Genomic DNA, 15,893 nt, shown 5'->3' with positions numbered 1-15,893 from the left:
GTGGCCTTAGAAGAAAAATGAGGACGCGCTCCAAAGCATAGCGTGAAGCACAAAAAGCAAAACATGAAACTATGAGTCTAGTATGCTACCGTTTATGGAGTAAACAGAAGCTAGGGAGAGGGGTATGTATAGGGAGAGAAGACTTACCTGTGTAATCACAGACCATCTTCAGAAGGAGACGCGGGAAACGTCTCAGAGGCCTATCGGGGGCAGGGGGATCTTGGTGGCAAGGACAGGGGGGAGGGGACTTGCTCTTGAATATATGAATATGTATATATATATAATATATATACACACACATATACATATATATATATATTCATGTGTTGACAGTTGGGTTGTGGCACTGTTTGGTTATTGTGAATAATTCTGCTATGAACGTTGGTGTACAAGTACCCAATGAACATGGGGGTGCAGATATCTACAAGATAGTGATGTTATTTCCTTTGGGTATACGCCCAGAAGTGGGATTGCTTGATCTTATGGTAGTTCTACGCTCATTTTTTAGGATCCATCATATTGTTTCCACGGTGGCCGTACCATTTTACATTCCCACCGACAGTGCACAAAGGCTCCAATTTCTCCACATCTTTGTGCATATGCTTTTATACCTTTTAATGTGGTTGATAGGAAAGTGTTACTTATTCAAACAGGATGGAGTGCATGACTGGGAATCCAGAGTTGAATTTTGGTCTGCATTTAATTGGCTGCGTTGTCACACCCTTCTTTGGGGGTCCATTTCTTTGGGGGTCAAGTGAAAGGGTTAGATTAGATGCTTCTAAATTCCCTTCCTGCTCTGTCAGCCGAGGAGCCCACATAGACAGGTCATCAGAGAAGTGTGGACAACACCTCTCTCCAGGTAGATTCTAGGTTTGCACCTCCCACCTCCCTTGCCTGCTGGCTTCCATTGGCTTAGGTGATGCAGGAGAGTGGAGGGTGGCATGAGGTCTTTACTGTCCGGTTCACCCCCTACCCCCACCCCTGGTACTGCCACCTCTATGAATACAGCTCCAGCCAGGTGCCCCATCACTGGATTCCTGAGACATAGCTCCCTTCCCTTATGCCCCTAGGCTCATGTATCAGTTTGTTAGCGCTGCCATGACAAAGTACCACAAACTATATGGCTTAAACAACAGAAATTTATTGTGCCACAGTTCTGGAGGCTAGAAGTCCGAGATCAAGGTGTCAACAGCGTTGGCTCCTCCTGAAGACTGTGAGAGGGAATGTGTCCCATGCTCTCCCTTAGCTTCCGGTGGCCTGCTGGCCATTTTTGGAGTCCTTGGTGTGTAGAAGCATCACCCTGATTGATCCCTGCCTTCATCTTCACAAGGCATTTTCTCTCTGTGTCTGTGTCCGAATTTCCCCCGTTCATAAGGACACCAGTCATATAGGATTATGACCCCCTATTGACCTCCTTTAACTTGATTATCTCTGCAAAGACCCTATCTCTATATAAGGTCACATTCTGAGGTACTGGGGGGTTAGGACTTCAACATATCTTTTTTTGGGGGGATGCGATTCGGCCCATAACAAGTGGTCACAGCTTCCTCGTCCCGTGCTGGTTTCTCAAGTCCCGCCCACAGCTCTGTAAATAGTCCCTTCCTTTAGTTTCTCGCAATCCTGGTTGAGCCTGTCTCCGTGTCCCACAAAGACCCGTCAAACCTTAGCATCCCGGCCAGTTTGCTTTTGGGTCTCTTTCAAAATATAGCCCCGATCTTGGTTCCCTGGCATCTTCCGCTGGTGAATTCCTTGGTTGCTGCATGTGCCTGTTCTCTGAGTTTTACTGTCGCCATCTGACCTCTGGCTTGTACCTGGGGAGCTGGAGGTAGGTGGGGGGAAAGGACTTCCGGGGAGGGTGGCTCACAAAATGTCACTTCTTCTTTAAAGTCCTGTTCCTCTTGGAGCAGGCCCCTTAAGGAAGGAGTTGTGATATAAGACGAGCCCAGGTAGGTAAGAGAATTAGGAATTCCATTCTCGCCGGGGAAGCCTTGAAAGGCCACCTGCGGGCGTTCAGAATACAGAAACCGTGGAAGGAAGATAATACATCTTCAAATACCTAAGAAGCTGACATGGGAAGAGAGGTAAAGTCAATCTGCTCGTTTTTACAGAGAGACTGATACTTGGCTCAATATAAGAGAGATTTCTGAGAATCATGTTTAAATGTCACATAGCCTTTCTGTGAGTCGTGGACCCAAGTCACAGGAAGTATTCACACTGGGGCTGGATGGGATTTTCGCCTCGGTCAGAAGCCCCGGTGAGGGCTCTCTCTGGCCCCTTCCTGCTGGGAAATGCCATGACCGTAGAAATGGAACCAGGAATTTCCCTTAGCTTGCTCGGCCCTTGAAGACGTGATGTTCAGATCCGCAAACCTGCACACTGCTTTCAGCCACAGGAGTTCACACGAAGGCAGAAAAACTCCAGCCTTCCAGAGCAGGTGTCCCAGAGGTCGGCTTCCCGCCCAAATAGGTAGTTCCTAAAGCTGAGTCAAGCTTCAGCCAGCGTCTGATGCTGTCCACACCCACGTATGGCTCCAGGGGACTATAAAGAGCACACTCCTTGGAAACTGGAACAGACTCCAGTTACCGGCTTTGATCCGGAGCCTGGGAGCCAGTTCCTCTGTTCCTTGGATGCTCGGCTGACTGCATCCCGTCATGGCTTCTTATAATTTCAAAAGCATTTGCAGACTCTTGGGTCTTCCTGGCCCTGGCAGAGCTTGTCATTGTCAGCATACCTCCGGTTACACCTTCCCAACAACACCACTGTGGGTTTGGCGGGTCGAGATCAAAGCGGGAAGAGTTTTTCATTAATCCTAACAACAAAAAGATTAAGAAGAGTGTATTTGTAGATATAAAAAACTCACAATTTATATAAATTATAATAAGTATTTCAAAATCAGAAGATTATGCTTAAAGCCGGAGAATATTAGAAAAACAGTATCAACAAAAAATTAATGAAAATGTGTTTCTTTGAGTTGTTTGGCAAGTTGTTATATTTAAATCTTGCCAGACCAAATTTTTTCTTTATTTTTTGAAAGAGTCTTTAAACGAGGAGTGGGGAGGGGAGGGGGGCAGAAAGAAAGAAAAAAGAGCCTTTAAATGTAACTTTGGGAGTCTCTGGCTCACCTGGAATCTTGAATCATGCCCAAAATCTCAAGCGTCGTTTTCTGGGTGTCACGGTGCAAAACAATAAGAAAGAGGCACCATTTCTCAATGCTTATTAGTATAAAACTATATGGCCTATTTTGAATATTTCAGTGAGGAGAAGTGATGTAGGCTGATCCTACAGGGTGGGATTGATAAAGCAAGGTAATGAGAGAGACTGGGGGCTCAGGACTGGTCTCTGTGAGGAGGGGAGCATGGAGCTGAGATCTGATTGACACACAGGAGCCAGACTTTAAAAGATCTGGAGGCTGAGTATATTTCATGTAAAGAGAACTGTAATGTGGTGTAGCAGGCCTTGCCGAATGAGTTATTGAAGATGTGAATGTCGATTTATTGACCAAATATTTAAAGAGCGCCCACTATGTGCCAATAACCAACTGTCGAAGGTGCCTGGATGATGTTAGGCTGGAACATTTCTTTTGGAGGGAGCAAGAATATTGTTTAACAGTCCTGATGTCTCTCGTTCCTGCAGCTTCCCTCGGATTTCTGGGGTGTGCAGCTCCCTTCCTCGAGAGCTGGGAGGAGTGCTCGCCCCAGGATTTGGCCTGTGGTTCTCTAGTGATCGACAAACCTTCCTGATTCTGGCATTCAGGATAAGGAAGTTCATTCTCCCACAAATGGAAGTTACATTCTCCATTATTAATTCTTATCAGGGATAAAGCAATACTTGAGCTTCCACCTGCCTAACTTCTCTCTTTCTCTCAGGGTGGGCATAGGGGGAGTTGCTAGTTATCAGGTGCCCTATCAGAAGTGACCAAGACACTTGCATTCTAGTGTGGAGAGACAGACAAAAGAAAACCAAGTAAAGAAATGAGTAAATAAGATAATCTCAGAGAGAGATCAATGCTACGAAGAAAATAAAGTAGGGTAATGTGCGAGAGAGCTGGGGCACAGGGCAAGCGTGTCTGAGGAAGGGAGTATTGAGCTGAGATCTGACTGATACGAAGGGGCCACGCTTGACAAGATCGGGGGCAGAGCATTTCAGGCAGAGGGACCATAAGTGCCAAGGTCCTGAGGTGAGCCTGCACTGGGATGATTCCAGACACCAGAGCTCTGTAGGCCAAGTTAGGAGCTTGGCTCTAATTTAATGTGTCATTGGAAGCCACTGGGGGACTTTCAGTATGAGAGCAACATAATTGATTTTGATTAAATTTTTAAAAATCTACTTCTAGAGGCATACTTTTACATACAATAAAATTACTTATTTTAAATGTACCATTTGATGAGTTTTGACAAATGTATACACATCTATGTAACCACCACCACAAAGTCTACGACATTCCTATCACCCCCCAAAGAGTCCCTCATGCCTTTTTATAGTCACTCCTTCCTCCCATCACCTCCCCAATGCCCAGCCCCAGGCCAGAGTTCCTGCAGACTCTTCATCCAGCATCTCCCAATGTTATCATCTTACATAATCATGGTACCTTTGTCGAAAACCAAGAAATTAACATTGGTACAACATGACTGACCAAACTATGAGCTCTAACCAGATATCACCCATTTTCTCATGAATGTCTTTTTTCTCTTCCACGAGCCAGTCCAGGATTGCATTTACTAATCCCATCTCCTTAACCTCTTTCACTCTGTGAGTTTCTCACTTTTTCCTTGTTTTTCATGATCCTGGCATTTTTGAGGAGTACTTGCCAGGTATTGCGTAAAATGTCCCTTATTTTGGGATTAACTGATGTTTTTTCATGACTGGACAGGGTTTATGGGTTTCGGTACATGACGTACCACTGATCCCTTGGTTAAATGGTGTCTGCCCAGTTTCTTCCCTATAAAGTTACTACTTTTTCCTGTATTACTACAGGAATTATATTAGTATTATATATTACTATAATATAATTATATTACATGTAATATAACTATATAATAGTATTATCACATTTTATATAAAAGGTACTAGTTTCCATACTGTACTCTGAAAGCAAGTCACAGAATCCAGTCTACCCCCAAAAGGGCAGGCAGTTCAGCTCTGCCTTCTGGAGGAGAGTATTACATATGTTATTTGTAATTCTGTAAGGAAGATTTGTCTTTTGTCTTCCATTTATTTATCTATTCAATCATTTATTCAGAGAAATATTTTTTCAAGGTGGCAGAAATGATAACATATTTGTATATTGATGAAAATGATCCAATAGAGAGCAAAATACTGTGTGAGTTTCTTTGGTTTCTATAGTCAGTATTGAAATTTTTTTCACTTTCAAAGTTTCCACCAAGTCTTTTGTCATGTTTTCTTTTTAATCTTCTTATTTTATTTAACTCAATGTCAAAAATACTGTAATTTATCATTAAAAAACATGAACAATATTAAAATATCAACCCGATATTTAAAATTATTTTTATCATTTTAATTCTTCAAAATCCAGTGTATATTTTACACTTACGATTTATCTCCATTGGAACGAGCTACATTTCAAGTTTTCAATAGCCACATGTGACATGTCATTACCATCGGGAAGGCCACAGCTCTAGACCTTTCTGAAACCAGCACAGGGCAGGGTGGGACCCCGGTGAGTGTGTCTCCAACGTCAGCCATCTTTGTTGCGATTCTATGGCTATGATTTCCGAAAGTTCATCTTGAGGAAGCACCTTGATACCTAAATTTTGAAGTGCCAGTTTTAGACACTGATAAAGCTGGGTGCCAGCCGTAAGTACCTGGAATGGTCTCATCAAGTCTCCCTCCCCCAGCCTGGCGATTTCCTAGTCACGTGTTCTCCCTGCATTTTCTTCAAAGCGCCTTTCACACTGCTCCCTGATTCTCCAAGTTCTTTCCTTTGACCTTTTTAAAATATCAACTTCTTATTCTGAGATCATCGCAGATTTACATGCAGTTATAAGAAACAACACACAGAGAGATCTTATGTACTTTCACTCGGTTTCTCCCAATGGTGAGATTGTGCAAAAGACCTGCTCCAGCTGGCCGCCCTGCCCCGGCCCGCTCCCCGGAAGTCAACCCTGCGACTTCTGTCCGGACGAAGCGGGGGCTCTCACTCCGCCTCCCTCCAGGCCTTTAATCCAGAATCCTAATGTGCTTGAACCTCCATTCTTTACACCCGCACACCCTCTAGTGGGGGTGCTTTGAATTCGCAAAATGAGGACGAGGAGAGGGAGTGGCAAGTGGCAGGCATGACCTAAGCCACTATCTAAATTCTTGGTCTTATCTAGTTCCCACCACACCTACCCCAGGACTGAGGGAACCTGGAACAATGCTACCTGCTAAGAGAGACAGAAAGACAGACAGACAGACAGACAGACAGACAGACAGAAGACACCAGATTTATTACAATTACGACCCCAACAAGCCACAGGCAGCCTTTCACCTAGTTGTAAGGATAATAACCTCGTAATAATAACTATTATGGGAGCCCTAATGAAGCGCCGGACATTGCTGTAAGTTTGTCTAATTCCCACAACAACACTCCTCAGAAGTGGTACTATTACTATTTCTCTTTTCTAGAAGAGGACACTGTGGGTGCTCAAGAAGTCCACTGCAGGAGACAGTTCGTGTCATGCAGTGGTTAGCAGCTCAAGCTATCCTGGGTTTGCTATCCTGGTTCTGCCCCTTATCAGCTGTGTGGCCTTGGGCTTATGCTATATGACCTTTGTGACTCAGTTTCCTCTCTTGTGAAATGGGGATGATGACAAAATCTCCCTCTGAGGGTGGCTGTGAGGATTAAATGAGTTAGCTTGTGTGTCAAGCACCTGGCACAGAGAAGGAGCTCAGTAAATGTGTTAGGATCAAATGATGGGCCCAAGTCTCAGCCAGCGACCGACAGCAGAGGGATTTGAAGCCAGGTCTGCATGCTGTCGAGGCCCGTGGGCTTACCCACTATGTAGTGCTGCCAACCGAGAGCCCACCAGCTCCTCCCCCACAAGCCCTGGGTTGTCAGGAGCCTTAGCTCTCACTGATATGAAGATGGCAGGTGTCCCCTCTGAAGAGCCAGGGAGTGATTCCTGGTGGGTCATGAAAAGTAAAGAAGATTCTGGAACAGTTGGAAGGGAGAGGGTCAATTCTGTGCCAATCTTTCCTGGCAGGGAGCTGCCATGTCCCCAGCCCTGATTGGCACATGGCAGGGAGAAAGGGGGTGCTCTCTTCTTCTGGGGATCCTTGCTGATTCTAATTGGGGTTGTGATCCGAAGACTCACATACCCCCAACATGGCAAATGATGTGATTGCCAGGGGACCTATGAAAGCACAGGGGAAGGGCAGCTACCTCCGAAGTGTAGGAGTTGCAGTGGGAGAGACTGTCAGACACGACTCCCCGGAGTGGTGATGTCCAGCCTGTCTTTGGAGATGGGAGGGACTTAGTTATAAAGTGTGGGGAAGGACATTCCAGGCAGAGGGCTAATGTGAGCAGGATCTGAGAAGGGATTGAGTTAGAGACAAGAGGCAGCAAAAGATGAAGACAACGCTGGTCAGAATTTGATCTTTGTAAGCCGTCAAAGAGTCTGAACTTTTTTTGGTTGAAAATGGGGAGCCAATGAAGAGTTATGAAAGGGGGAGGTGACACTAATAAAGTCTAGTCACCTGTAAAATGGGATGACGATAGTACCTGCCTCGTAGGGTTATTGTGGGATTAAGTGAGAGGATCCATAGAAGTACTTAGAATGGCACCTAGAAAATGCTCCATAAATGTTAGTGCTGCTGCTGCTGCTGCTGCTGCTGCTGCTAATTGTAATTGTCGTAGCCGCCAGCCCCCGAAAGACACATGGACCACTAGAAACCAGTGAGTTATAGGAAACACACTCTTTATTCAGCCAGCTGGGTCTGCCGGGGGTACGCAGACCTCAAATTAAGCAGCCCCGAAATGTAGAGATACAGGGTTTTTAAGCCCTAAACCCCATTCCTCATTCTGTCTGAACACAAAAGTCTATTTTGCTTCTATATACTAACTGTCAACTCACAGGTCGGTTGTGCAAGTGGAGGTACAGAAGCAGAAAGCTTATTGTTAGAATGTTATGTTCCCATGGGTGATAACCTATGTTCCCATGGGCGATAGTCAAGCAGTAATTTTCCAGCCAGCACATAATGTCGTCTTAGGAAAAGCAACTGCAAAATTGCAGGCCACCAAGATAGTACCTAGAGGAGTGAGCGTGGCTTGGCGGGCTGGCTGGAGGTCAAGAGCAGCCTTACATGGATATCCAGTAGGCCATGGACTCATCTGCCCGCTAGAGGGTAAAACCCAAACTCCTGGGGAGTGAACCCCCAGGCACTGCTGACTCTCTTTCTCACTCACCAGGCTCCAGCCATGTTATCTTCTTTCAAACACGCTCACCTTTGACCTTGCTGTTTCCGGTCTGGAATGCTCTACTGCACATCTTCTAATGGTGCCACTTTCTTGTCACAGAGGTCTTGGTTCAAATGTCACTTCCTCTGAGAGGCCTTTCCCAGAGCCCTAGCATATAAACCTTACCTGCAGATAAAATGATGTGATTTGCTTTGGCGTTTAATGTCTGTTGCTCCCTATCCTCCTCACCCCCAGCCCCAAATTCATTTATTGAATTTCTAGCCCCTTGCACCTTAGAATGTGACTGTATTTGGAGATAGGGCCTTTAAAGTGGTGATTAAGTTAAAATGAGGTGGTTAGGGTGGGCCGTAATCCCACCTGACTGGTGTCCTTTTAAGAGGAGGAAGTTTGGACACAGGTACACACCAGGGGTGCATGCACAGAAGGATAATCACATGAAGAGGCAGCGAGAGGGTGGCCATCTGCAAGCCAAGGAGAGAGGCTTCGGGAGAAACCAACTGTGTTGGCATCTTTCTCTTGGACTCCCGCCCTCCAGAACTGTGATCATGTAAATTTCTGTTGTTTAGCCCACCTAGTTTGTGGTATTTTGTCATGGTAGTGTATTAGTAAACTAATGCATTCCGTGAGGGTTCACGCCCTAACTACTTGAATACTGCCTAGCACACGGAGACCCTCAGTAAATGTCAGAAAACTGAAGAGTATGACATGACTTCTATTAGAGAGTCATTCCTTTCAAGCTATTCCTGGGAGAGGTGGAGGTGGCCTATCAAAAAATTTTTTTAAATTATTATTTTTTTTATGGTGACAATCTATCGAGTTTTATGAGCATTATCAGCAAAGTGAAGTGAATTCAGTTTGCTGATGACTTGGTGGAGATGGTCTGGTGGCCGAGGTAGAGGGTGCTTCTCAAAACAAAGTTCTGATGGACAAGGGCAGAAGGACAGACCCAGGGCAATTTCCATTACAGGACTAGCTGGGGACCTGCTACAGGACTGTGGGGTCCAGACAGGGCACAGAAGGAGCTGAGCAGAAAGGCGTTGGGAGAACTCAGAGGCAAGGCCTATTGTTGTAGCTGCCAGCCCCCGATAGACACACGGACCACCAGAAACCAATGACTTATAGGAAGCACACTCTTTATTCAGCCAGCTGGGTCTGCCAGGGGTATGCAGACCCCAAATTAAGCAGCCCCGAAATGTAGAGATACAGGGTTTTTAAGCCCTAAACCCCATTCCTCATTCTGTCTGAACACAAAAGTCTATTTTTCTTCTATTTACTAACTGTCAACCCACAGGTCAGTTGTGCAAGCAGGGGTACAGAAGCAGAAAGCTTATTGTTAGAATGTTATGTTCCCATGGGCGATAACCTATGTTCCCATGGGCGATAGTCAAGCAGTAATTTTCCAGCCAGCACACTATCACGCCATTGGCTCGGGTCTTACATTCTGCCAGTGCCCTCAAATTTCACCTTTTGACATTATCTCCAAGAGTTTACAACTAGTTACAAATGCACCAATAGGCTTGAAAAATGATGTTCATTTGTACAGCGGTAATTACAAAATGCAAAAATGAATATTCTAGAAGTCATCTTTCAAGACCTATCTTCAGCATCTGACATAGTAATTGTCCTCCTGGCAACCCTCTCTGCACTTGGCCAAACTCTCCAGGTCCTACTTCCTCTCTTGCTCTCCTCTGTTGAATCTGTGAATGAGAAAGCGGCCACATAGCAGGCCTGACAAGCTCAGGGGAAGCTTGCATGGGGGGCCCTGCAAACTCAGAGACTGAAATTAACCACATAGGATGGTCTGAACATAAAAATTCCTAACTAAAAGCAGGTCGGGGCAGGTAGCCACATCCTGGGCCTGTAGTTTCTTGACAGAGGTTAAACTTTATCTTAAGTAAGCCTGTGTATGGTCTTTTTGCATCTAAGATAACACATCCTTGGAATGTCAGGGTAATCCTTTCATTCTAACCCCCTAAAGGCACAACCCTCCCACCAGAACAAAGACCTCAGAACCCATTCATTATTATCTTCCTCTATTTCTATCTCTATGTGCTGTAAATGTTAATGATTAACTATTATGTATGCATCAATGTAAAAGAAGTGTGTCTCTCTCTGTAGTACTTTTTATCCAACTTGAGAGATTTCCCTGCTTTGCTTTCTCCCACCCCCTTATTCTACCACCAATGGATTTCATGTTGTAGTGACCTCACCTTTAGAAACAATAGGTTAAGGATAAGACATGGTACGTGCTAACCGCCATGTCTCACTTCTAGTTAGTTATCTGCTAAAAATTTATTAACTAGAGGGATTTACTGGCCGGATCACTGCCTATAGGTACAAAATATTTTAACAATGACGCGTTCTGCTTCTGTACCCCTGCTTGCTTACCCACCTCTTAGTTATCAGTTAATGAATGGAGGAGATATAGTCTTTTGTGTAAAAATTAAGGATGTGGGGGATGGAATCGAGGGCTTAAAACCTTTGTGCCCCTGCGTCTCGGGGCTGCTCCTTGGCAAGGACAGCCGCCGGCTAATAAACTGTCTCTTGGATTAGAGCACTCGAGTTGGGCCTGGTTATTGGGCCTGGTTATTTCGGTCACAACAATGTAACCCTCCTTACGGCTCCTCCTTTGATTTTAATGTATAAAAAATAAGCTGCAAAACTGCCATTCTCTGGAGCATTTTCTTAATCCGTTGAGATTTTGCTTCCCAGCAATTGTCAGTTTGGCTCAAATAAACTCATTAAAATTCTCTATAGGTTAGGATATCTCTTAAGGTGACATTGTAAATGTTACATGTTATCCTGTACCCTGTATGCTATAAAAGAAGTATATATTGCTCCATTTTGCTTTTTATTCAATGCTAGAGATTTCCCTGCTTTGCTTTCTCCCGTCTCCTTAATTGACCGGCAATAAATTTCATGTGACTTTCCTTATGTTTTCTCCTTTGATTCTAAATGCATAAAATGAACTGCAGAACTGTCATTCTCCAGAGCATTTTCTCAGTCCATTGAGTCCATTGAGGACATGTCCTCAAAACTTTGGCTCGAATAAATTCTTCTACACAAAATTTTTCTATAGATTAGAATGTTCTTATCTCAACAGTTCCTACTCCTCTCATCTCTTACGCCTACATGTCTATTTCTGGAAAGCAGCCAGAGTGATCCCTTTTTTCTACTGGAATTTCTCCCTGAAATTTTTCTGCTGGAACACTCTCCCTCAAGAATTATTCCCTCATTTTCTTCAAGTCCTTGCCGGAATGTCACTTTCTCAATGAGGTCTCTTCCCTACCACTTTATTTATTTATTTTATTTATTTATTTTTAATGCCTACAGCACCTGGTATTCCTAGGTGGTCTCCCATCCAAGTACTAACCAGGCCCGATCCTGCTTAGCTTCCGAGATCAGATGAGATCAAGAATGTTCAGGGTGACATAGCCGTAGACCCCTACCACTCTATTTAAATCCTTTTATCCTCTATCCCTCTTCTCTCCGACGAGTTTCAAGACCTTTCAATTTTGTATATTTGCATTTGAAAATATATAGAGACTCTTAGGAGGGTCGGTGTAGTATTTAAATGTGAGAGTCTAAAGCGGAGTTGTGTTGTTTTTTTTTTTTTTGAGGAGTGGTATACTTAGTGCACATAACTACTGTGGTTTCCATCAACATAACAAAGTAAGAGGCAGATTAGGCATTCAAGACTATTTTTTGAATTGATGACTATTTGAAGTGAGGTAGTAAGTAGTGTGTGTAATCTGCAGCTTGGCTACAGTGCTAGAAGTCTGGTGAGTGAACTGGTTCAGACACGGCCACGGTAGACACGTTACTGGAGTCGAAAATAAGGCGGATAAATTACACCAGCAAAAAACACGACTCCATCACAGAGCGGTAACCAATTTCAGGGTCTGCTCAAAGTTAGGCTCCACCGCGCAGCCGCAGGAACGGGGCGGAGCCTGCGCAGCCGCAGACGACCCTGGGCGGGTCTGCGCAGCCGCAGAAGTAGCTGGCGGCCAGCGAGGTTGACCCGGGTCCCGCGCTCTTTTGCGCCAGGCCCGAGGCAGCAGGAGCGGGATTGGTCTGGTCTCTGTGCCCTCACCGCGGCGGGTGTGGCGGGTTCCGCCGCGCCGGCCTCGGGCTGCCAGCCGTCCTCCCCAGAGCCGCCGCCATCATGCTGCTGCCCGTGTTCACCCTGAAACTGCGCCACAAAATCAGCCCCCGCATGGTGGCCGTAGGGCGCTACGACGGGACTCACCCGTGCCTGGCGGCCGCCACCCAAGCGGGCAAGGTAACCGCACCCACCCGCACGAAGCCCGCGTCCCTGCTGTCCCCACATCCTCCGCTGGCTGCTACCTTGCCATCCCGCCCCTCCTCTCTCCGACCCCGCCCCCAGCCATGGTTGCCCGGCAACCGGTCGGCAGTCATCCTATAGTCTCAATCCTCCGCAGAATAATGGAGAATAATGGAGTCTCGCATGAATGGCTTTTCTGAGCAGTTAACTTTTCTTGTCTTCAGGCACTTAGACTTGGACAGTGTCGGAGTCCCTATAGAGAGCTTAGGGAAGAGAAGTCTGCAGAACGGGGAAGGGTCTTGGTCAGGGTTAGAAGTAGTAGCAGACCTCATTCGATCCCAGGGCCTCTGCCTGTCACTCTGGAACTCTTTTCAGTATCTTAGACTGTCTTGAGCCAAACAGCTTGAAAAAAAAAATACAAATACTCCTAAAATAAATGATTCAGATTGCATTTTTCTTTATCCGTGTAGTTCACATCTTTTCTCATGATTTATTCACCAAGTACCTATTAGATACTTGCTGTGTGCCAAGCCAGGTGCTCTGCAAGGTGTGGGGGTTATAGAGATGAAAAAGACATGGTCATTCAACAGACTTTTATTGAACACCTCCTCTGCGCTAGATGTTGGAAATTCAGAGATAAAGCTGGAGTCCCTACTTTGAGAAAGCTTATAGTCCGGAAGAATGACAGACAAGGCACATCAAGGCACTGTATTGATGGAAGCATGCCCCAAATACATGGAGTACAGTGACACCAAGCCTAATAATTCCTAACAGGTACAAAGCCTTATTACATTAATTATCTCAGCATCCTTGTTACGATGCCAAGGGCAGTTATAGCGTAGCACGACTGTGTTGGAACTTGGCTCCAGTACCTACTAATTTCATGACCTTGGGCAAGGTACTTAATAATAGTACCTACCACATAAGGTTGTTATGAGGACTAAATAAGTTAATACATGTAAAGCACTGGCATTTAAGGAATGGTCACTGTTGGCTGTTGTTATTTTTTTATTACTCTCACTTTACTGCCTGGAATAGCAGTTCAGAGAGGTTCACTGTACTAGCAAGTCACGGAAATGAAATAAGAGTCCATGTTCTCTGACACAGTGTTGATATAATAAGCTTAACATTTATACACTGATTTGTAGTTTTCAAGACACTTCCACTATGTTGGATGTTATCTCATGATACACCTTGGGACACCTAAGCAAAAAATAATGATTCATTTTCATTAAGTAGTATAATGGAGCAATGCACTTAGTACAGGGCCTGACAATAATGTTCATTGTTATGGTTAAAAGGCAGTGACAAATGCCAAAAACAAATTCATGTTGTTTCCACTGTGGATACACAGCAGCTAACTAAACAGACTGAAAAGGGCCCGTTGATATTAGCTCAGCGAGGGCTAATTTATTGAAGGTTTACTGTATGTTGGACACTGTTTTTAGTCTTGTAGATGCAAGGTAAATGTGACAGTCAAGTCTCACCCCCTTGGAGCTTACATTTGAGAAGGAGAGCCAGACAACAGGGGGCAAAAATGTGTGTGTATATATATATATAAAATCTCTCTCTTACACACACACACACACACACACACACACACACACACAGAGTCCCCATAGGAGAAAAAAAGTAAAGGAATGCACACAATGGGAGAATGCTATTTTAGGCATGGTGATCAGATAGGCCTCTGATAGGATAACTGTGGATCAGAGATTTGAAGGAAATAAGCCCTGCAGAAATGTGGGGTAAGTGCCTTCCAGGCAGAGGCATCTGTAAGAACAAAAGCTCCGAGGTAGAAATACACTGGGTGTGTTCCAGGAACGAAAGCAGGCTGCTGGGCTGGAATGAGGGGAGAGGTGAAGTAGCTAAGGGCCAGATCATATGGTGCCTGAAGACCGCGGTGAAGACCTTGGTTTTGATTAAAGTGGGTGACGGACTTGACTTATGTTGTACATATAGCTCTGGCTGGTACTGCAGCAGAGATGCAGCGAGCGAGTGTGGGAGTGGGGGCAGGAAGACGAGGCGGAGGTTTCTATGGAAGCCTTTCCATCAGAATGTGACCTAAAGTAGGAGGCAGGAACACTTGATTCTAGGTTTGTTTCTGAAGATGGCCGAGAGAGAGAGAGAGAGAGAGAGAGAGAGAGAGAGAGAGAGAGAGAGAAAGGCACCTGTGTCCTGTGTAATTGGACCTTTTATGTTCAGAACTTCAAACAAATCTGAAAAGTTCTGACCTGATTTTCTTTTATCTTTGGACTAAAAAGATTGAGAATATATAGTTAATAGATTCTCCTTTTCAAACAAACATTCCAGGTAAGGCTAAAGCCCCCTTGACTGTTGGGGCCTGTGTTTCCAGAAACAGAATTTTGTCATGTAAGGTAGTACTCCGGTGTGAACGTAGAGCTGGGATCTGGTCTCAGCCTGAGCATGGACACTTTTAAAAGAGGTTTCTTGCAAGATGAACCTTAGCGTTTTCCCTTTTACCATGGAGCGGAGGGGGCCAGTTGGATCTAAACTGTCAGCAGCACCCCTTCAGCTAGAACAAACGTGTGTGAGCTTCAGCCAGTCTTTTGGCTGAAGGCAGTAGGAGTGTGTTCCCTTTGCTGTGTGACTGAGTTTGGCTTTTTCCTTGCCTTTGGGGACAGGTAAGTCTCCTGAGCACTGATTTCTGTTGGCCGAGAACAGCAGGAGGGGAGCTAGGGAAAAGTTGCACTATTGGGGACTCTTGTTGCTTTTGTTGGCAGTAAAACCCAAACTCTTTCTATTCCAATAACGATGAATATGAAGTCCATAAGTTATTTCCCCTCCTGTTCTTAGCCTATCTAATTACTAGAAGACTCCATGAGAATTATTTTTTAATTTTTATTGCTTATGCCTACAGCACCTGGAATTCCTAGGTGATCTCCCATCCAAGTACTAACCAGGCCCAACCCTTCTTAGCTTCCAAGATCAGATGGGATCGTGCTTGTTCAGGGTGATATGGCTGTAGACCATGGACCATGGATCCACTGGGGCGTGAACCCAGGACCTTCATGTAAAGTAGACGTGCTAACCGCTACACTGTGGTGCCATGTCCTCCATGAGAATTCTTCTGTTCAGAACTGTTATAAAAGGAAGTAAGATGTGGTGGCTAGAGCTTAGGGTCTGGAACCAGACACCAGGCTTCGTGTCTTAGTCCTGTCACTTAGCTGA

At 45.1% G+C, this 15,893-nt stretch overlaps 1 protein-coding gene and 2 pseudogenes across 1 annotated transcript in view; 1 reads left to right on the top strand and 2 right to left on the bottom strand.

Moving 5' to 3' along the window:
• Window positions 1-11,740: 11,740 nt before the first annotated feature.
• On the bottom strand, window positions 11,741-11,859 carry LOC112477373 (annotated as a pseudogene).
• Window positions 11,860-12,335: 476 nt separating this feature from the next.
• Window positions 12,336-15,893, top strand: part of BBS2 (Bardet-Biedl syndrome 2) — a 23,889-nt gene continuing 20,331 nt past the window's right edge. The window contains exon 1 of the mRNA XM_006908768.3: window positions 12,336-12,698. Within this exon, the coding sequence (XP_006908830.1) occupies window positions 12,582-12,698 (117 nt within the window). The 5' untranslated portion in view covers window positions 12,336-12,581. The remainder of the gene's footprint in view (window positions 12,699-15,893) is intronic.
• Window positions 15,574-15,692, bottom strand: LOC112477379 (annotated as a pseudogene).

The sequence above is a fragment of the Pteropus alecto genome, unplaced genomic scaffold, assembly GCF_000325575.1.
Source record: "Pteropus alecto unplaced genomic scaffold, ASM32557v1 scaffold123, whole genome shotgun sequence".
NCBI lineage: Eukaryota > Metazoa > Chordata > Mammalia > Chiroptera > Pteropodidae > Pteropus > Pteropus alecto.
This window is presented reverse-complemented; position numbering and strand designations above follow the sequence as displayed.